A 22,525-nucleotide genomic window follows, 5' to 3' on the forward strand; every position below is an offset into this window, starting at 1 on the left:
TACCAGCAGCAGTAGTACTTGTAGTAGTAGTAGTACTTGTGGCAGTAGTAGTAGTAGCAGTAGTAGTACTTGTTGCAGTAGTGGTAGCAGCAGTGTAGTGGTGCTTGTGGCGGTAGTAGTAGCAGTGGTAGCACTTGTTGCAGTGGTAGTGCTTGTGGCGGTGGTGGTTGTGGTGGCAGTGGTAGTACTTGTGGCGGTGGTGGTTGCAGTGGTAGTGCTTGTGGCGGGTGAGTGGTGGTGCTTGTGGCGGTGGTAGTACTTGTGGCGGTAGCGTTGCGGTAGTGAGTGCTTGTGGCGGTGGTGGTGCTTGTGGCGGTAGTAGTGCTTGTGGCGGTGGTAGTGGTGGCGGTGGTAGTGCTTGTTGCGGTAGTGGTGCTTGTGGCGGTAGTGGTAGTTGCAGTGGTGGTGCTTGTGGCGGTGGTGGTGCTTGTGGCGGTGGTGGTGGTGGCGGTGGTGGTTCTTGTGGCGGTGGTGGCAGTGGCGGTGGTGGTGGTGGCGGTGGTGGTGCTTGTGGCGGTGGTGGTGGTGTGTGGTGGTAGTTAGCAGTGGTACTTGTGGCGGTGGTAGTAGCAGTGCAGTGGTGCTTGTGGCGGTGGTAGTGCTTGTGGCGGTGGTAGTGGTGGTGGCAGTAGTGGTGCTTGTGGCGGTAGTGGTAGTAGTAGTGGTAGTGAGTTGTGGCAGTGGTGGTAGTAGTAGTGGTTCTTGTGGCGGTAGTAGTAGCAGTAAGTAGTGCTTGTGGCGGTAGTAGTAGTAGCAGTGGTGGTGCTTGTGGCGGTGGTAGTAGTGGCAGTGGTAGCTTGTGGTAGTAGTAGTACTTGTGGCAGTAGTAGTAGTGGTTGTGGCAGTGGTGGTACTTGTGGCAGCAGTAGTGGCAGTAGTAGTACTTGTGGTAGCAGTGGTAGTAGTAGTAGTGTGCTTGTGGGTAAGTAGTAGTAGGTAGTAGTACTTGTGGCAGTGTAGTGGTACTTGTGGCAGTGGTAGTAGTGGCAGTAGTAGTGCTTGTGGTGGTAGTAGTGTAGCAGGTGGCTTGTGGTGCTTGCAGTAGTAGTAGTAGTTGCGGTAGTAGTTGTGGCAGTCTGTGCCAGTAGTAGTGCTTGTGGCAGTAGTACTACACCTACAGTAGTAGTAGCTTGTGGCAGTAGTAGGTAGTGGCAGTAGTGGTAGCAGTGGTAGTACTTGTTGCAGTGGCAGTAGTGGTGGTGCTTGTGGCAGTAGTGTAGCAGTAGTAGTACTTGTGGCGGTAGTAGTAGTAGCAGTAGTGTAGTAGCTAGTAGTACTTGTGGCGGTGGTAGTGCTTGTGGCAGCAGTAGTAGTACTTGTTGTAGTGTAGTAGTACTTGTGGCAGTAGTAGTAGCAGTAGTAGTACTTGTGGCAGTAGTAGTTGCAGTAGTAGTATTTGTGGCAGTAGTAGTAGTTGCTGCCTGTTTCTGTGGTTGACTGTCACAACACACTCAGGGAAGATGACTACTACACCTACAGTACCAGCAGCAGTAGTGCAGTAGTGTAGTGGTAGTAGTACTTGTGGCAGTAGTAGTAGTAGCAGTAGTAGTACTTGTTGCAGTAGTAGTAGCAGCAGTAGTAGTACTTGTGGCAGTAGTAGTAGCAGTAGTAGCACTTGTTGCAGTAGTAGTACTTGTGGCAGTAGTAGTTGCAGTAGCGGTAGTAGTGCTTGTGGCGGTAGTGGTTGCAGTAGTAGTACTTGTGGTAGTGTAGTACTAGTGGTACTTGTGGCAGGTGGTAGTGCTTGTGGCGGTAGTAGTTGCAGTAGTAGTGCTTGTGGCAGTAGTAGTAGTGTAGTTGCTGCCTGTTTCTGTGGTTGACTGTCACAACACACTCAGGGAAGATGACTACTACACCTACAGTACCAGCAGCAGTAGTACTTGTAGTAGTAGTAGTAGTAGTACTTGTGGCAGTAGTAGTACTTGTGGCAGTAGTAGTAGTAGCAGTAGTAGTACTTGTTGCAGTAGTAGTAGCAGCAGTAGTAGTACTTGTGGCAGTAGTAGTAGTAGCAGTAGTAGTACTTGTTGCAGTAGTAGTAGCAGCAGTAGTAGTACTTGTGGCAGTAGTAGTAGCAGCAGTAGTAGTACTTGTGGCAGTAGTAGTAGCAGTAGTAGTACTTGTTGCAGTAGTAGTACTTGTGGCAGTAGTAGTAGCAGTAGTAGTACTTGTGGCAGTAGTAGTTGCAGTAGTAGTAGTTGCTGCCTGTTTCTGTGGTTGACTGTCACAACACACTCAGGGAATATGACTACTACACCTACAGTACCAGCAGCAGTAGTACTTGTAGTAGTAGTAGTAGTAGTACTTGTGGCAGTAGTAGTACTTGTGGCAGTAGTAGTAGCAGTAGTAGCACTTGTTGCAGTAGTAATACTTGTGGCAGTAGTAGTTGCAGTAGCAGTAGTAGTAGTAGTAGTAGCAGTAGTAGTACTTATGGCAGTAGTAGTAGTAGCAGTAGTAGTACTTGTTGCAGTAGTAGTAGTAGTAGTAGTTCTTGTGGCGGTGGTGGTAGGCAGTGGTAGTGCTTGTGGCGGTGGTGGTTGCAGTAGTGGTGCTTGTGGCGGTAGTGTGCGGTGGTAGTTGTGGCGGTGTAGTGCTTGTGGCGGTAGTAGTGCTTGTGGCGGTAGTGGTTGCAATAGTAGTGCTTGTGGCAGTAGTAGTAGTTGCTGCCTGTTTCTGTGGTGGTAGTAGTGGTCAGGGTAGTGACTAGTACACCTGCAGTACCAGTGGCGGTAGTGCTTGTAGTGGTAGTAGTAGTAGTACTTGTGGCGGTGGTAGTGCTTGTGGCGGTGGTGGTAGCAGTAGTAGTGCTTGTGGCGGTGGTGGCGGTGGTGGTGCTTGTGGTAGTGGTAGTAGGCAGTGGTAGTGCTTGTGTAGCAGTGGTGGTGCTTGTGCGGTGTCAGTGGTAGTGCTTGTGGCGGTGGTAGTGCTTGTGGCGGTAGTGTGGTTGCAGTGGTAGTACTTGTGGCAGTAGTGTAGTAGCGGTGGCAGTAGTAGTACTTGTGGCAGTAGTAGTACTTGTGGCAGTAGTAGTGGCAGTAGTAGTACTAGCTTGTGGTAGTAGTGCTTGTGGCAGTAGTAGTAGTTGCTGCCTGTTTCTGTGGTTGACTGTCACAACACACTCAGGGAAGATGACTACTACACCTACAGTACCAGCAGCAGTGGTACTTGTGGGTAGTGGTGGTGTAGTAGTGCTTGTGGTGGTGGTGGTGGCGGTGGTAGTAGCGGTGTAGTAGTGGTACTTGTGGTAGTGGTGGTGCTTGTGGCGGTGGTAGTGCGGTGGTAGTAGTAGTGGTGGCGGTGGTGGCGGTGGTGGTGTGGTGTGGTGGTAATGGTAGTGGTGCTTGTGGCAGCGGTGGTGGTGGTAGTAGTGGTAGTAGTGGTGCTGGTGGCGGTGGTGGTGGCGGTGGTGGTGGTGGTGGTGGTGCTTTTGGCGGCGGTAGTGGTGGTGCTTGTGGCGGTGGTGGTGGCGGTGGTGGTGGTGGTGGTGGTGGTGCTTGTTGCGGTGGTGGTAGTGGCGGTGAGTGGTGCTTTTGGCGGCGGTGGTGGTGGTGGTGCTTGTGGCGGTGGTGGTGGCGGTGGTGGTAGCGGTAGTGGTGCTTGTTGCGGTGGTGGTAGTGGTAGCAGTGGTGGTGCTTTTGGCGGCGGTAGTAGTGAGTGGTGGTGGTGGTGCTTTTGGCGGCGGTGGTAGTGGTGGTGCTTGGTGGTGGTGGTGAGTGGTGGTGGTGGTGGCGGTTGTGGTGGTGGTGCTTGTTGCGGTGGTAGTGGAGTGGCGGTGGTGGTGCTTGTGGCGGTAATGGTGGCGGTGGTGGTAGTGGTAGTGGTGCTTTTGGCGGTGTAGTGGGTGGTGGTGGTGGTGGTGGTGCTTTTGGCGGCAGTGGTAGTAGTGGTGCTTGTGGCGGTAGTGGTGGCGGTGGTGGTGCTTGTTGCAGGTGGTGCTTGTTGCGGTAGTGGTGGTGTAGCAGTGGTAGTGTGGTAGTGGTAGTGGTAGTGGTAGTGGCGGCAGCAGTAGTAGTAGTAGTACTTTTGGCAGCAGTAGTAGTAGTAGTACTTGTGGCAGTAGTAGTGGCAGTAGTAGTAGCAGTAGTAGTACTTGTTGCAGTAGTAGTAGCAGTAGTAGTACTTGTTGCAGTAGTAGTAGTAGTAGTAGTACTTGTGTATTAGCAGTAGTAGCAGTTTATTTCTGCATTTTTCACTGTAAAGCTGTTTATTAATGAATCAAAGTGAAAACTATATATTTAATAAGTATTATCGTCTCTCTGTGTTGTTTGTTGTTACTGACAGAGCTGAGTGTTTGTCTGTCACACACTGAGTGTCAAATAAAGTTAGTTTGAACAATTTAAAGCAGCTGCTTGTGTTGTTGTGTGTGTTTGCTGCCACCTGCTGGATTTACTCAGACAGCAGATCAGTCATCTAATTACATATTTATTATACAGCATACACTGTATTTATACTATATACAGTATATATACTGTATGTATACAGTACATACAGTATTTATATAGAGTATACTGTATAGGGCCAGAGAGTAACAAAGTACATTTACTCCAATACTGTACTAAAATATGAGGTAACTGTGCTTTTAAGCTACTTTATACTTCTGCTCCACCACATTTCGGAGGGGAATCGTTAGTAGTACTCGTGGTTGTAGTTGTAGTAGCAGCCTAGCATTAATATTAACAGTACATGTAGTAGTAGTATTGTAGTAGCATTAACAGTAGTAGTTGCATTAATGGGAGTTTTACTTTTTACTGCACTACATGTATCCGGTTCCTTTGCAGATACACGAAGAAGTTATAATGTCATATATATATACATTAATGCACGAGGAATAATAACCTGATGACAGAATATATAACAGCACAGCAGCCACAGGGACGCTGCACTGCTTTAATGCTTTAAGGATCCTGATCACACTCTCACACTTTTACTGCAGTACTGTGTGTATTAGTACTTTCACTGCAGTACTGTGTGTATTAGTACTCTCACTGCAGTACTGTGTGTATTAGTACTTTCACTGCAGTAACGGACCCGAGTGCTTCCTCCGGCACTATCTGTACCACAACCCTGTACGTACTTACCGTTCGTTAACTGATTTATAAAATATGTCACAGTACAAATGTATAGAATAACTTTACATAATCATATAAAAACATTAGATTCAAACTATATGAAATCAAATCAGCACATTCGTAAAATAAACGTTGCTGCAGAAGATTCAGGGTTTGGTTCGCAACTTGTCTCATGTTACTTGGAGCACATTCATCATCTTCTTCATGGCCAATACATAATATGAATCCTACTATTTCATTCATATTGTGATTTTGTGCGCGGTCCTGCTGACACTCGTGTTTCCTCGCTGAGCCTGGTGATTTATTTATAAATGTGCTTTATAAATAAAGTTTGACTTGAAGTGAAAGCAATTCCTCTCTGCTACTAAAAGAAACTGTTTAAGTCACGAGCTCCTCCGACATTTTGTGTCTGAGACTCAGACCGTGACGTCAGACAGACAGCTGATAGACTGATCAATACAGCAGGCTGGGACACTGTTGTTGTTGTTGCTGCATGTACTGTCCACCAGGCGGCGGAGCTGTGTTTTACGGACATCACGTGAACGCAGCATGAAAAGACACACACACACACACACACACACACACACACACACACACACCCCTCTCCGGTTACCGGGACCGTGTCAGATGTGTTTCTATTTTCTCCATCTTTCCCTCCGACCCGGAACTACTGAGACTCTCTCTCCATCACACACCAAACTCCGCCTCGCGCTCTCCGGTCTGTCACAACAACCGACCAGCGTCGGCTCTGCGGGCCGGACCGAGCCGGACCGAGCCGGAGCAGAAGCACAACATGTCCCTGCAGCTCCCCCCGTGCGTGATTGACTGCGGGACCGGGTGAGGACACGCGCGCACACGCACGGATGCACACACTGTAAAGACTGTGACGTCATATGTAGCGAGCTGTCAGTGTCATGTCTGTAGCGCGCGCGCGTGTGTGTGTGTGTGTGTGTGTGTGTGTGTGTACTTGCTACAGAGGGGGGACATGTTGGCCGGTCCTCACAACTTCAAAGGGCCGTTTGAAGGTGAGAATCAGCTGAGGGGCCGGGAAAGCGTCATGTCCACGATGGTCCTCACAAAGATAGAAGCGCCAGGGTGTGTGTGTGTGTGTGTGTGTGTGTGTGTGTTGTTTTGGTCGCCTTAAAGGGACAGGTCACACACGCTGTTCTGTCTGTTACATAATAAACTGGATCTCTTTGGCTTTTGGGACCCAGATGGACATTTTATTAACTAAACCGATGAATTGATTAAGCAAGAAAATGATCAGCAGGTTAATCGATAATGAAAACGTCTGTTTTCCATCAGTGGAAACTGGCAGCTGATTTAAAATCAGAGTGAAACTTGATGTTTATAATAAAATTAATGTTTCCACATTCACTAAACCTCTAAAAACAGCTGATCAGTTGAATTCGTGTTCATCCTGAAACTGTTTCACAGGAACGTCTACAAATAGCCGCACTGACTTCATAACTTTATTAACAACACATGAGTAATATTTGTAGTAAATTATGAAGTGCATGTTTGAATTGAACATTTTACTTTAACTCCATTATTTTATCATCAGTATATAAACATGTAATTATATAATGTAGCTGTTAGCAGATATTAGGACATTATTAAGTGTTTATTAATGTTCAGTATTTGTTCTAACTTCTCTTATGAAGTCATGTTTTATATTATCACAGCTGTTTTACTTTATTATCATTCAGCATCTGTTTATACAGCAGACAACACTTGTTATAGTTGTTAATAAATACGTTAATGAACTCTTAGATCTGCTTACAGCTACATTATAGTCTGTTACTAACCAGTTATTACTGATTATACATGATCAATAAGGGGGTGAAAGTGAAGGTTTTAAATATAATTCAGGCACAGAAACATGAATATATAAATGTACTGCAGCTGTTCTGTTCCCGCTGACAGACGTTATCTCCACATGTAAATCAGCACCAGGAGCTGGTCTGTGATCAGTCGCCGGTCTATTCTGGTCTGAATGACTGAATGTAGGACAGCTGGAGGAATTAGAACAGGAGCTGCAGGAGAAACAGCCTGTCGGTGAGATCATTAGTTATCAGCGCAGAGAAGACAATGATCACAAGGACGGTTTGGAGACAGCGAGAGGACACACCTGGAGGACGATGGAGGTGAAACGAGACGTTCGGGACGTCCATGATAAACACTCCAAACTCCTGCTGCCCGTTCACGTGATTTCATCACATGAAAACAAACTGCACACAGAGCCGAGGCAGATCCAGGAGCAGCTCACAAAACCAAACAAACAGTATTTAGTGTCGCAGTTTGATGACATCATCACACATCTTCCTGATCAAAGTGAAAATGTATATTCTTGTATGCTAACTAACTATAAAGATTAGTATATATGTACTGTATTGAAGTAGTATGCAAGTCGTGTTGCCGCATTGCATTCTGGTCTATTGAGGCTGTCTGTATCCTGCTCTCCGTATGGATGTCTCACTGTGTCGGTGTGCTGCTTCAGGTACAGGTGAGGTGAAATATGATCCAGGAAGTCCAGTAAAACGTGTGTGTTTGAAAGTTTATCCTCAAAGCGTGTTGCATCGCATCTGGAGCAAAAGAACCAGATTGAAATGTAGGCAGCCATGTTTGATCTCAGAGCCTCAGCATCTGGACCCGATGTAATGTTTTCTGTCAGACATCTGTGTTCCTCAGCTGTTGGTGAACTCACAGAGAAACACTGGACGTCTTCTTCATCCTAACAGTGTTTTTATCTCTGGCTGCAGGTACACAAAGATCGGCTATGCTGGAAACACAGAGCCACAGTTCATCATACCGTCCTGTAAGCATCAGACGTGTCTCTGCACATCTGGACCTCTGTGCACAAAACTGTCAATATGCAGTGCTCACACACGTACAAGTAACTTTGTCTTTTCCTTTTTATCTTGTTTTGGACATTTCGATAAAGCAGACAGAAGAGAGACGACAGTTCTGAGCAACTGTTACTCAAACTAATTGGAAACTTTCACTGTGAGGTTGGAGTCTTGTTTTACAGTGTTAGCTAGTTGTGTTCACTCTTCATGTTTGATGCTTTCTTTCAGTGTAACCTGCTGCACATTGATCCGTCCTTTTAGTCACCACTTTATGAACTCACCTTGAATCATATCCATAACGCTGCTACATTTATCAGCAAGCTAAGCTAAGCCGCTAGGTAGCTAGGTTCAGTCTACAAAGCAGTATGAAACTAATGTAAAACAGGTGCTAGCTAGTTGTGTTCACTCATTGGTGGATTTTGTTAGCAACTGTTTTCAGCCTGTTTCTCTCCTCTGACTTCAGTTTTTTAAACACAGGATTGGCTGAAAGTCTCTGCAGTCTCCTGCATTAGCGTCAGAACAGTTCCTGCGTTTTGAGACAGCCTGTTTGTGTCCGGCCCATAGACTGTATGGGCTCGAGTGGACTAAACCATCTGCTGCTATTAGTGGGGGCTCCAACATTCATTCAGCGTCTGTCAAACAGTTTATTTAGCCAGCGATAATAATTTACTTATGAGGCTAAAAATATGAAAAGGAAAAATTGCAGATAAAAACTGGTTAGTTCCCCTGATCCCCCTGCCTCTGTGACCTTTGACCTCACACTGCTCTCCACACGAGCATGGGGGGTGTCCATGGATGTATAATAAGAACTGGATATGGCGCCACCACTCAGCCTTGCCAGCGATATTAAAACCGTGACTTCATCACAATGTAAATGCGAGCGGGAACTCGCGGGCGGGGCCAGCGGGAGAAACACTGCTGCACATATTCAGCCGGCCGCAGACCCACGAAGCAGGAAGCTAGAAAACTTTAATACAGGTTAATAGGCGCCATCTTGGGGTCTGGTATCCATCCAGGTCTAATAATACATCCATGGGGATGTCTCACTCAAGATTGTGAAACATTTTTCTCAGTTTCTGTGTGTGTGTGTGTGTGTGTGTGTGTACATGTTCTGAATCTGATCTGGATCAGGCATCGCCATCAAGGAGTCGGCCAGCGTGGGAGAACAGGCTCAGAGGAGGCTCGTACGAGGAGTCGACGACCTGGACTTCTACATCGGAGACGAAGCTGTAGACAAACCCAACTATGCAACCAAGGTAGGAGGAGGAGGAGGAGGAGGAGGAGGAGCAGGAGCAGGAGGAGGAGGAGGAGCAGGAGCAGGAGGAGCAGGAGCAGGAGGAGGAGGTGTTGAGGTCACTGGTTCATGTGTTGTGTGTTCTTGTGTGTGTGTTCAGTGGCCCATCCGTCATGGGATGGTGGAGGACTGGGATCTGATGGAGAAGTTTATGGAGCAGATCATCTTCAAATACCTCCGAGCTGAGCCTGAGGACCACAGCTTCCTCATGGTGGGTCTCTCCTACGTCCACTGCCAAAGGAACACCAGTGCTGTCGCTATGGTTACCTGCTGTTTAATATACAGCGAGATACAGTCTAGAAATCATTAAGGAGGTTGTCGAGGTCCTTGAGCAGCTCCCAAAAGACCTCTAGGAAGTTCAAGTGGTCCTTGAGGAGGTTACAGAGTACTAGAGAAGGTTACAGAAGTCCTGGGAGGTTACAGAGGTACTGGGGAGGTTACAGAGGTCCTGAGGGAGGTTACAGAGGTACTGGGGGAGGTTACAGAGGTACTGGGAGGTTACAGAGGTACTGGGGGAGGTTACAGAGGTACTGAGGGAGGTTACAGAGGTACTGGGAGGTTACAGAGGTACTGGGGGAGGTTACAGAGGTACTGAGAGAGGTTACAGAGGTACTGGGGGAGGTTACAGAGGTACTGAGGGAGGTTACAGAGGTACTGGGAGGTTACAGAGGTACTGGGGGAGGTTACAGAGGTACTGAGGGAGGTTACAGAGGTACTGGGGGAGGTTACAGAGGTACTGAGGGAGGTTACAGAGGTCCTGAGGGAGGTTACAGAGGTACTGGGAGGTTACAGAGGTACTGGGGGAGGTTACAGAGGTCCTGGGAGGTTACAGAGGTACTGGGAGGTTACAGAGGTACTGAGGGAGGTTACAGAGGTACTGGGGGAGGTTACAGAGGTCCTGGGAGGTTACAGAGGTACTGGGAGGTTACAGAGGTCCTGGGAGGTTACAGAGGTACTGAGGGAGGTTACAGAGGTACTGAGAGAGGTTACAGAGGTACTGGGGGAGGTTACAGAGGTCCTGAGGGAGGTTACAGAGGTACTGGGAGGTTACAGAGGTACTGAGGGAGGTTACAGAGGTACTGGGAGGTTACAGAGGTACTGAGGGAGGTTACAGAGGTCCTGAGGGAGGTTACAGAGGTACTGGGAGGTTACAGAGGTCCTGGGAGGTTACAGAGGTCCTGGGGGAGGTTACAGAGGTACTGGGAGGTTACAGAGGTCCTGGGAGGTTACAGAGGTACTGGGAGGTTACAGAGGTCCTGGGAGGTTACAGAGGTACTGGGGGAGGTTACAGAGGTACTGGGGGAGGTTACAGAGGTACTGAGGGAGGTTACAGAGGTACTGGGAGGTTACAGAGGTACTGGGGGAGGTTACAGAGGTACTGAGAGAGGTTACAGAGGTACTGGGGGAGGTTACAGAGGTACTGAGGGAGGTTACAGAGGTCCTGAGGGAGGTTACAGAGGTACTGGGAGGTTACAGAGGTACTGGGGAGGTTACAGAGGTCCTGGGAGGTTACAGAGGTACTGAGGGAGGTTACAGAGGTACTGAGGGAGGTTACAGAGGTACTGGGAGGTTACAGAGGTACTGGGGGAGGTTACAGAGGTCCTGGGAGGTTACAGAGGTACTGGGAGGTTACAGAGGTACTGGGGGAGGTTACAGAGGTCCTGGGAGGTTACAGAGGTACTGGGAGGTTACAGAGGTACTGAGGGAGGTTACAGAGGTACTGGGAGGTTACAGAGGTACTGAGGGAGGTTACAGAGGTCCTGAGGGAGGTTACAGAGGTACTGGGAGGTTACAGAGGTACTGGGAGGTTACAGAGGTCCTGGGGGAGGTTACAGAGGTCCTGGGAGGTTACAGAGGTACTGGGAGGTTACAGAGGTACTGGGGGAGGTTACAGAGGTCCTGGGAGGTTACAGAGGTCCTGGGAGGTTACAGAGGTACTGAGGGGGTTACAGAGGTCCTGGGAGGTTACAGAGGTCCTGGGAGGTTACAGAGGTCCTGGGAGGTTACAGAGGTACTGGGAGGTTACAGAGGTCCTGGGGGAGGTATTAGGGGTCCTTGACGTGTGTGTGTGTGTGTGTGTGTGTGTGCAGACAGAGCCTCCTCTCAACACTCCAGAGAACAGAGAGTACCTGGCAGAGATCATGTTCGAGACCTTCAACATACCTGGACTCTACATCGCAGTGCAGGTGAGACGCACAGAGAGGTGAGACAGACAGACTCATACTCAGCTGTGTGGTGTTATGAAATGAAATGTCTCCCTCCATCAGGCCGTGTTGGCGTTGGCGGCGTCCTGGACGTCTCGGCAGGTCGGACAGAGAACTCTGACCGGCATCGTCATCGACAGCGGAGACGGAGTCACACACGCCATCCCTGTGGTGAGACACACGCACACACGGACATTAAACATACTGGCTGTTGTTTGGAGCCTCTCTGCTCACCGATTGGTCGGTGTGGCTGTCTGTCACAGGCTGAGGGCTACGTGATTGGCAGCTGTATAAAGCACATCCCCATCGCAGGGCGGGACATCACCTTCTTCATCCAACAGCTGCTCAGAGACAGAGAGGTGGGGGTTCCTCCTGAGCAGTCGCTGGAGACCGCCAAGGCTGTCAAGGTACCAGAGTCCTCCTCATCTACTCCTCATTAACTCGTCCTCTTCCTATCTTCCTGTACTCCTCATCATCTACTCCTCATTAACTCCTCCTCTTCCTCTCTTCCTGTACTCATTTTCTTCCTCTCCTCCTCCTCCTCCTTTACTCCTCCTCTTTATTTGTGTGTGTGTGTTTGTGTGTGTGTGCGTGCAGGAGCGGTACTGCTACATCTGTCCGGACATCGTGAAGGAGTTCACAAAGTACGACTCTGACCCGGGGAAATGGATCAAACAGTACCGCGGAGTCAACGCCGTCAGTAAGACCGCCTTCCACATCGACGTGGGCTACGAGCGCTTCCTGGGCCCCGAGATCTTCTTCCACCCCGAGGTAACTTTACCGAGAGTTTCAGCCTCCTTTTACTCGTACATTTCCTGTCTGGTTCGGGCTGTTTTCATCAAACAAGGAAAAAGCCGCTGAACTTGAGCTGCTCAGCAGCAAACAGACGCAGTCAGAGAGCAGCTGCTGAACATAGCGGAGCATCTAGCAGCTAAAGAGCCAGATGTTTCCCTCAGCAGCTGCTGGAGACCAAACACAGAGCTGACAGAGAGAAGACCGGACTGACGTCCATCAGGAGACATAGACACGCCTCCTGATGAAGCGTCATGTGACTCTGACACGCCTCCTGATGAAGCGTCATGTGACTCTGCAGCTGCTGGAGGCGGAAACAAGCAGCTGTTTGCTAACATGTTAGACAGAACTGCCTTATAAGCTGAGAATATGTCACTGTGGTGTTTTCAGTTTGTTTTGCCACCAAGTGGACAAAACTGCTAAAAAGCTAAAGAGAAATGTGAAACAGCGTTCAAACTTAAAGAATGAAGTTAAAGATGGAGGTTAATGTAAAATATTAATTGTAAATAAATCTTTGTAAATGTGTGTTTTTCAGTTCGCTAACCCAGACTTCATGCAACCTATCTCTGATGTCGTTGATGATGTCATTCAGAACTGTCCAATCGATGTGAGGAGACCGCTGTACAAGGTAACTCACCTGAGCACACCTGAGTATGTTTCATCCAGACAAACGACAGCTATTGTTAATTGAAAGTGTGTGTGTGTGTGTGTGCGTGTCAGAACATCGTGCTCTCTGGAGGATCCACCATGTTCAGAGACTTTGGGCGGCGGCTGCAGAGAGACCTGAAGAGAGTCGTGGACGCTCGACTGAAACTGAGTGAAGAACTCAGTGGAGGACGGATAAAGGTCAGACAGACAGACAGACAGGCAGAGAGACAGAGAGACAGACAGACAGACAGGATTCTTGCCAAACTCCAGATATTTCCTCGCCACACTATGACTGATCAAGAATTAAACCTAAAGAAAAGAAATGTACGCAGGTGACTTAGTGTTGCTTTTAGCACCTTAATCTCCTGCAGAGGTTCCGTCAGACCTGGACCCTGACTGGAACTCAGCAAGAACAGAGATAATGACCTTACAGAAGCAATCCAGAAATCCCGTTAACACACAATTTCTATTTGGACGCCACTAAATTACAACATACAACAAACTACACATACCTTGGCCTCAACATCAGCTCCACAGGAAGCTTCAACATGGCTGTGAAAGACCTCAGAGACGAAGCGAGAGGAGGTTTCTGTGCAATCAGGAGAAATAATTCATCTGACATTCCAATTAAAATCTGGCTTAAAGATTTCCAATTTGTGTCAGAAGCTATAATCCTCGATGGCAGTGAGACCTGAATCATGAATTTGACAGATGGGACAAAACAATAATATATTCGTTCAAACACAGCCTGTAGAGCAGAACTCGGCCAACACACACAGAGCTAATTCTTGTTTTCTGTTATTTTCCTGATTTTCTGAATTTCTTTCATTATTACTTGACGCTTTGGCGATATTGTCTTTGTTACACTCGTGCCAATAAAGCATATTGATGTGACAGACAGTCGAGTGATTTTCTGTTTTTGTGTTTGCAGCCGAAGCCGATGGAGGTTCAGGTCGTCACACATCACATGCAGCGCTACGCCGTCTGGTTTGGAGGCTCCATGTTGGCGTCCACGGTAACCACACACACATTTGTACTTCTAAATCAGTCCTCACAAACATATAGACGCTGTTTGTTTGTTTGTTGTTGACTTGTGTTTGTGTTTCCAGCCGGAGTTTTTGCAGGTGTGTCACTCTAAGAAGGACTACGATGAGATCGGCCCCAGCATCTGTCGACACAACCCCGTGTTCGGCATCATGTCCTGATGGCAGCGGCAGCTACAGACGGCTAGCCTGTTAGCCTGTTAGCCTGCTGCGTTGTTAGCCTGTTGGCTTTTCAGCCTGCTGCCCACTAGATAGCCAGCCAGCTAACCCGTTAGCCCGTGGGCTTTGAAGCTTGCTGGCCTGTTTACCTGCTATCTGCTAGCCACCAGCCACTTAGCCATTACCCTGTTAATCTCTTGCCCCATTCAGTTTTTAGCCCGCTAGGCTATTAGACTGTTAGCAGGCTAGCTCAGTCTCATCAAGCAGGTCTGGAGAAACTGAAGCACAAAAAAACAGTGAAAAGCAAGTGTGGTGTCGTATTTCTTGTACAAAACAACCACAGAACCTTTATCCAGAAGGGACATTTAAAGGCAACCCAAGGATTTCTCCAGACTTCGAGCTGAGGTCTAGCTAGCTGACAGTCTGCTAGTCTGTTAGCCATCCCCAAAAACATAGCACTGCTAAGAGTGTTTGTGTTGAAGTTTAAGCTGTTGGCCTGACTGAAGATGACAGAGATGATCTTCTTTCTGAGTTCAGAGAAATGTTCACAGCACAGACACAAGCTGAGTTTACAGAGTTTCTTTTCACATAGCGATCTGATTTAGGAGGAGCTGGAACTAGATTCATTTAGCTGCAGTTTAGACGCAGGTTAAAGAGTCGGATCGAAAAACATCTTCACCTTCATCCAGAGTGACGTCTAATCGATACACAACAAATCTTGTTCCAGAAAAGCTGTGAAGATACTGGCAGAGCTTTAATCAACAGTCAGGGCAACACACACGGCGTCAGGATACAAAGGGCCGGTCAGTCTGCTGCACCAACCTCTGGATGAACGATGAAAGGTGTGTTTAACGTCACGTGAAAACACAGAAAAGATTCACTATTTTTAATGCAGCACTTGTGTTGATACTAATCAAAGCCAAGGAGAGAATCCTGTTTCGTCTTTCTGTCCTTTGGTTCTGCTGTGAATCCGCCAGTGGTCATCTCTTTCCTCTTCGTTTCTACATTGAGTCAGTCACATCTTCTGCATATGTCTGAACACATTTATAGACCTGCTGTCAGTGTGTTAGCATGTTAGCACAGCAGCTGTCATTATGACTGGATGATCCAAGTCTTGAGATTTCATACAGTTCCAAGCTAAGCTCATCTAATCACATGAAGACTAAAACCACAAAGCCTTCAAGTGGAATTAATCTTTTTGTGACACCTGAAGCTGAGTCTCAGTGATGTCTGTTGTCTCTAAACTAACAACAGTGAAAGTGGCATGGATGCTAATTGTCACTGAGGTGTCTGTTCGTAAATGTTCCTTAAAGCTTTATTCAGACTTTTACCAAAGTTAAACTCGAATCAATGATCACAGCAAAGAGAAAGTTTTTGTGCTAATTTTGATCCATCCATAACTTTGGTCTTGACCAATATTTCAACATCTTCTTGCGATGGATATTTCTATGTTTTGGTGAGGACCTGATGTTTTCTCTAGCGCCACAATCAGGACAAAATTTCCCCTTTGACCAACATTTCGGTCCATGTTAAATAATCTTAAGAATTACTTGCCAGACTGCCATGAAACTTACTAAAGTTATATATACTTATACTGAACACGCTTATTCTGGGATGTAACACTGTGGCCTCTAGAGGGGGCTAGCAGGAGTTGTTGCAGTATATCATAGTATATCAGAGGTTTTCAAACTGAGGCGCCTCCCCAGGGGGCGAGATGTCTCTGAGGTAAAAATCAACCCTTAGTGATCCATCGCTGTAATTCGCCTTAAAACCTCCCTCCTTCTCAGAGTCATAACTCATGAAACTCACATTGAATCGTTCAGTGCGACTCACACTTCCATACGAGATCATCGTCTCTGACGTCCGTCCATAAAAAACCTCCAGAAATCCACTGAGACACCAGAGAAGAAAGCCACTGCAGAACCTGCCTGAGAATCCTGCTGTTTCTAAGTTTCCTTTAGTCTCACAGTGATCCAGAGACAGCTGTCTGTCCGTCCACGGGTCCACTGCAGACAGGAGCTGCTGACTGCTGGTTCAGCTGCTCTGATGGGACAGTTTGACTACATGGAAACTAATACACGTTAAAAAGGGGGGGCTCAAGTTGTAGCTCACAGCTAACTCACTAACTCCATGACAACATTATACTTCCTGTTTACATCTCCCAAAGAGCATGATTAGCCCCCAAATAGAAGTGAGACAGAAATATTTTCATGTTCAACTATTATGTTTTAGATGTGACGCAGTGAGCGAGTATTATTCACCATCTTTTATTTGAATATGTTTATGTTGTTCAATAACTTTATTGTTTTTGTTACTTTAGATACAACAAACATGACCGTGACTCAGCATGAGGTGACAACGTGTTGCTTCATATTAAAATATGACTCCATGACAGGAGGTTACAGAGCATCAGGAATTAAAGATGAACAGCACAAACAAACAGTGTCTCAAGAAAAAATACACAACAATAAACTGTTTTAACTTCCTTTTCATTCTCTGGGTAGCAGAGTTTTGATTGGTTGTTTCCATTAAAGGGACAATAACTGTTTCTTGTGCTTTGTGTCAGCAGTGAGAGCTGCAGGTAGTTTCACGTTTTATTGTTTGTATTTATTTCTTTTTGTTTGCTTCTGTATTCCTTCACATGTAGCTCAGAGTCACATCAGTCGCTCGTGCAGACACATTTACATTTGTTCTTCATATTTAAATAAGTACAGTTTGAGTTTGTTTTAATAGTTTGAGTATAATTAACTTCCAGAAGTGACTGATGTGACTCTGAATCACAAACTGTGAATAACTGTGTGTGTTGATGTTTCAGTGTTTTACAGCCTGTATCATAAACTACTGCACTCAGAGTGTTTATATTTGTAAAGAAACAGAGTTTAACGCAACACAGAGGAGAACTAACATATTATAAAGTTAAATAGCCTATAGACACACACACATATGTGTGTGTGCTGAGAGTGCACTGAGGCATCAAACTGATCCAGGAACAGGTCTAAACCACAAGTAGCACCGTCAGCTGGAGTATGGTGCGTTCAGGTACAATCATGGGAAACTAATTGTTATTTAGAAACACAGAACGTGTTTATAGGTGCAGCATCTGTACCGGTGCTGTTTTCTTTATTTAGATCTCTTTTAGGACAAAGTCCAGTCTTCCATGAAGACTTTCAAAAAGACAAAAGACGTCTCTGTGATTTGCATGAACACTGGAATAAAGGATAAGAGGAAGATGGAGGCATTCACCATTAATGCATTCACCAAAGACAAGAAAGTTGGAGATGTTTTATGTAAGTTAGCCTGTGTTAATGACGAGAGCAGGAGCTTGTGATGAAGGTTCATCATCACTGAGAGGACAGAAGCAACGATACCTGATTTCAGTTGCTTTCATGTCCTCCTCTGAGGCTGTCGTTGATTTTGATATGTGACTAATATAACACCAGAGGACACGATGTCACCATTCAGTGTCGATATATAAATAATTAAGTCAAAACAAAATGGTAGCTCAGGCATCTAAACTGTTGGGAATGTCCGGGTACATCTGATGTACATCAGTCTGACAAAAGACTGCTCACTGCAGGTTTATGACACGCCACACAGAAAACTGTGTCCCTCTTTAACTGACCTGACCCCTCCTACATTAGCTCCTACATCAGCTCCTACATCAGCTCCTATGTCAGCTCCTACATTAGCTCCTACATCAGCTCCTATGTCAGCTCCTACATCAGCTAGTATGTCAGCTCCTACATTAGCTCCTACATCAGCTCCTACATTAGCTCCTACATCAGCTCCTATGTCAGCTCCTACATCAGCTCCTACATTAGCTCCTACATCAGCTCCTATGTCAGCTCCTACATTAGCTCCTACATCAGCTCCTATGTCAGCTCCTACGTCAGCTCCTACATCAGCTCCTACGTCAGCTCCTACATTAGCTCCTACATCAGCTCCTACATTAGCTCCTACGTCAGCTCCTACGTCAGCTCCTCATTGATTAGATATGAACAATATCTGTAATTATGAGATGCTGAGTCGTAGCTACGTGATGATGGTGAATGTGATGCACATGAACCTGAAACTGTGTCAGCTCTGTTCACCGTTCACATCTACACAGTAACTCATAAACACCTCCATCAGCCCTGCAGGTAGCTGCTGCTATGAAATGTATTGATTATGGCAGCTGAACAGCTGACTGTGTTCAGAGGTGACCTTGTGGTTTGGACCTGAGTCTCTGGATGAGGGCATGTGTAAAAAACACAACAGATATTTAGTTTTATGCAATGAAATCATATTTTTGTGGACGAGCTGGACCTGAACACAGCTGAGTGAGATTCAATGTATGTTAATGATCTGTGGTTTGATATTGAGCTAATCAATAAACACTCACCTTCAACACCGACTGCAGTCTCTACCCTGACAGTTCTGGTTATGATGGTTTCATTTAGCATCTGCAACACGTCGCTGTTCCTGCTTTTCAGATGCCAGTCGCTCTCTAACTGAAATCTCATTGGTTATATCTTTGCATAAAAGTGATGAAGTGAACAGTAGATGTAGTGGTGTTAGTATTCAGTGTGTGGTGACACATCGGAGCTGAAACAGAACTGTAATATAACTTTCTGAATACACCACTGCTCTCAGACATAAATCCACCTCTGTTTCACCTCTGATTCAGTATGTGACAGTTTACCCACTTGTTCAAAACTTAAAGATGAAACAGAAATACAATATGATGCAACTCAAACTGACCTGAATGTGATGCTTTATCTAAATGTATGTCCAAATGATGAATATCAAACTGCATTCAGTGTACGCTTCACCTGCAGCACCGACTCAAGTGCTTTGTGCCATTAAGTCAGTGTTTCAAGTCCCAAGTCAAGTCCTGAACGAGTCATTATGCATCCTTTGCCAAATCGAATGCTATTGTAATTTTACAGAAATAATAAATGCTTTTTAAATAAATGTTATAACATTTCAAAGCTAAATGATCAGGTCTGCTTGGTATTATTCCTGGGACTATTGTTAGCTGTGGTATCACTTGATCAAATCAGAATCGGAATCGCTTATTGAATCTATTTGGCTTCAACTAAAACCCTGTGATTTAATTGAGATCTGTATTTTTCGTGTGGCAGCATTAGTTTTGAACCTGAAACTGAGCAGCAGAGGATGAAATCATGATTAAATATGTATCTGACACACTGAAGTAACAGCTGGAGCCACTGACTTTAGTTTTCACCAGTTACTTGATCTAAATACTGGAGGTCTTGATTCACAACTATTAAATTTGTCAGCTCGTTTTATTGATTTGTTATGAATGAAAGTTTAATTGGGAGATTCAGACGACTGTATTTGAAGCAGCTAGATTTTTTCCCTAGAGAAGAGTCGCTTGTTTGTTAAACTACAGAAACTTACCGTTGACTCGACATATTAGATTGGATCCAGACGCCGGCTTGCAGAGAGCACTTTAACCAGTTTGATTTTGGCCTTTTGGAAAGTCAGTAGCTCCAGCTGATATAATCTGCCGTCAGAGAATCCTTTAATTCTTTGATCTTCTTAATTCACGTAAACCAGCAAAACATCAAAATGCTGGTGTGCAGCGGCTGCAGTCGGATGGATTCAAAGTACATCCTTTGTCAGGAAGATGAAGAGTCGATTCACTGCTCCTTTTTAATAACAGCTATGTAAACAGCATAGTTTTAAAGGTTTTTAAAGGTGATGGTGCAGCGCCGTTGTTCCAGTGGTCATACAACACTGTTTCTGGACGGATGGCCACTGAGTGAGTGATGTGCTCACATTATGTCAGTACTCTTATTTTGTAAGGGTGTCACCTTAGTCCATCCTGTATCGATAATTGTTATCTGCAGGTGAACCCACCTGATCTCAGCCCTCCTCACACCTGGAAACTGCTACTACTTCGCTACTTCAATACATTTCTTTTTTTTATTTCATTTTTATTTTATTATAGATTGTCACAACTTTCCCTTTCTCTTTGTGTTTTCATTTAATTTTATTATATTTTTTTATTCCAGAAAAATGGTATTGTTCCTGCATTTACACTTTGATTAACTTCACAAATTCACACACAAAAAAAATTTATATTTCAGTCATCATTTGGATTTAGGTCAATAAGCATGTTCGTGTCTCCAAAATATGATTTAATCCAGTATCTGAACTGACCTCAGAGTCTCCAGTCTACAGTGTGGACTCTCCAGTCTAGCAGACAGCAGCTTCACTCCTGAATCCTGCAGGTTGTTGCAGCTCAGGTCCAGCTCTCTCAGATGGGAGGGGTTGGACTTCAGAGCTGAGGCCAGAGAAGCACAAATTCTGTTTGTCAGTCCACAGCAATCTAATCTAATCTAATCTAATCTAATCTAATCGAGCCTCCTTCATCTTTATAAAGATCTTCCTCCACACAAACACTCATCTTCTGGTCTGAAGTCAGTCTGAGAGGTAAAACAGAAACACTGAGCTCAGAACACGAGAATCAAGAGGAACAAGTCTGTTCAAGAGTCACACAAGACTGAGAGAACAGGAAGTAACACACACACACACACACAAGGTTGCATCCTGTGTCTCTTGTTTTCAATCAAATCTTTAAAAAGTGTCGTCCAGCCAATCAAAACGTTGTATCTGCAGAATGGAGCAGCACATTTTACAAACAATAAGAAACAACACAAGAGAAAACAGCAGAAAACAAAACGCTGCACGTATGTGACTAGAGAGTGCGGACTAACAAACAGAAAAGACAAAAGAAATACCAACACGTGGTGTGGGTTAGTGTGCTGAAACTCTGCCGCTGACAAACTACTGAATAAAACTACGGCTTTGTGATTTAAAATGAGAATTTGATTGATTTTAAACATTAACAGCAGCTTTGAAATGTTCAGAATTTATTTCCAAGCGGTAGAGGAAGAAAACCAAAAAGCCTTCTTCCGTCCACAGGAAGACAGCTGGCTCTTTAACAAGAAAGTCATAATACTGTTGCAGTAACACTCCCTCTGCCTCAGACGTCCTGCTTTCCTCCGCCTGCTCCGTCCTGCAGCTTCCTCTCCAGTTCACGGCTTTCGTTTGAGATGAAACCTCGCGTGCACAAAGTGGAAACACGTTATTCCATGTAAGCAGCGAGAGCCGCTGGTTTATTCTGTGGCCGAGCTGGAGTTTGGGTGATGGCAAGTTATGTGACATCTACTGTATTAGGTAGAATATGAATGCGTGTTGCATAAATAAAGGGGAGAATAATAATAATAATACAGATTCAAAGACAAATGGCACATTATCAGAAATAATGATCTGACTTTTAGCAAACTGTAGACTGCACATTGACTATTAGCCTTTGTTATGTTGCATGCTGAAAGAAAGACATTTGTTAATAACTTTTATATTTATAAAAAATGTTTTGCTCCTGGATAGATTTACATTTTCAGTATTTATAAATGATTTAAAACGTCTCAGAGGGAAAAACTACTACAGTCCACACTGTGAGCAGGATCACATGTCTGAAAGGTTGGGAACAAAACACACAGCGGCACTCGCAGGTAGACGGTCTTCTTGTTTATAGCTGGCGGGTAGAAGCCGTGACCAAAGCAGCGGAAACGGATACTAAACAAACAGCTGGGGTTCAAACACCAATCAGCAAAGAGAATAAATTACTGCATGACGGGATCCATCCGTGAGCACGAACATCAGAAACAACAGTGGCACATGCTGAAAGGTAATAAAGATATGAGCCCAGAAACACAGAAAGACGCACACACCTCAAACAGCACAGAAAGAGGAGGGAACCGTCTTCGTTTACAGTCACGAAGTGCGTGACCTCTGCGGACAATCGGCACTAAAAGATGCACTAATGAACGCTCAGTGTGCAAACCCGAGGACAGAAACAGCTCTGAAACAGGATCGGTCTGTAAAGGGGACGCATGTTTTACGTCAGTCCTAATGAAGCAGGATCCACGATAGAAACAGCAGCAGTTCTTCGTCCAAACCCTTCGTGCTCTCAGTTTGGGACGTGTGAATCCGACGTGCTGCCCTCCGAAGGAGAAGCATCGTTTCTATACGTGGACATTTAGGGGAACACACATCGTGGCCGGCTGAAGTGAAGTGTCTCATCTTTATTCCTTCTGCTGCTTTAATCCTAGTTTTTAACTCCTGTTTAGTTTTACCTACATACGCTGGAGACAGACCACATATTTGCTTCTACAAGAGATCCTGTTCCTAACTTTTAAAGACCCTTCTTTAAACCTGGAGGATGATAAAGTGTAAACGTGTATTTCTATCAGTCAGATGAAGCTGAAGCAGAAGAAGAGGAAGAAGCCGAGGAAGAGGAAGAAGAAGAAGTAGAAGAAGAAGAAGCAGAAGAAAAAGAAGCAGAAGAAGAAGTAGAAGAAGAAGAAGAAGAAAAAAAAGAGGAAGAAGAAGAAGCAGAAGAAGAGGAAGAAGCAGAAGCAGAGGAAGAGGAAGAGGAAGAAGCAGAGGAAGAAGC

At 45.5% G+C, this 22,525-nt stretch overlaps 1 protein-coding gene across 1 annotated transcript; it reads left to right on the top strand.

The window, feature by feature from the left end:
• The first annotated feature begins 5,657 nt into the window (after nt 1–5,657).
• On the top strand, nt 5,658–18,448 carry actr3b (actin related protein 3B). The gene is made up of 12 exons (XM_044176219.1): nt 5,658–5,903; nt 7,829–7,884; nt 9,047–9,171; nt 9,310–9,420; nt 11,300–11,395; nt 11,477–11,584; nt 11,677–11,820; nt 12,011–12,184; nt 12,741–12,833; nt 12,926–13,051; nt 13,785–13,868; nt 13,963–18,448. The coding sequence occupies exons 1-12, from the start codon at nt 5,860–5,862 to the stop codon at nt 14,056–14,058; spliced, it is 1,257 nt and encodes a 418-aa protein (XP_044032154.1). The 5' UTR covers nt 5,658–5,859; the 3' UTR covers nt 14,059–18,448.
• Nucleotides 18,449–22,525: the final 4,077 nt, after the last annotated feature.

The sequence above is a fragment of the Siniperca chuatsi genome, linkage group LG19 (assembly GCF_020085105.1).
Source record: "Siniperca chuatsi isolate FFG_IHB_CAS linkage group LG19, ASM2008510v1, whole genome shotgun sequence".
In the NCBI taxonomy this organism is placed as follows: Eukaryota; Metazoa; Chordata; class Actinopteri; order Centrarchiformes; family Sinipercidae; genus Siniperca; species Siniperca chuatsi.

Bases quoted from the DNA above. Each gene is read 5' to 3' on its own strand.
- actr3b (XM_044176219.1), top strand. From the start codon at position 5,860: ATGTCCCTGCAGCTCCCCCCGTGCGTGATTGACTGCGGGACCGG. The intron at 11,585-11,676 runs GTGAGACACACG...TGTCTGTCACAG, and splicing joins TCACACACGCCATCCCTGTG to GCTGAGGGCTACGTGATTGG. The intron at 13,052-13,784 runs GTCAGACAGACA...TTGTGTTTGCAG, and splicing joins TCAGTGGAGGACGGATAAAG to CCGAAGCCGATGGAGGTTCA.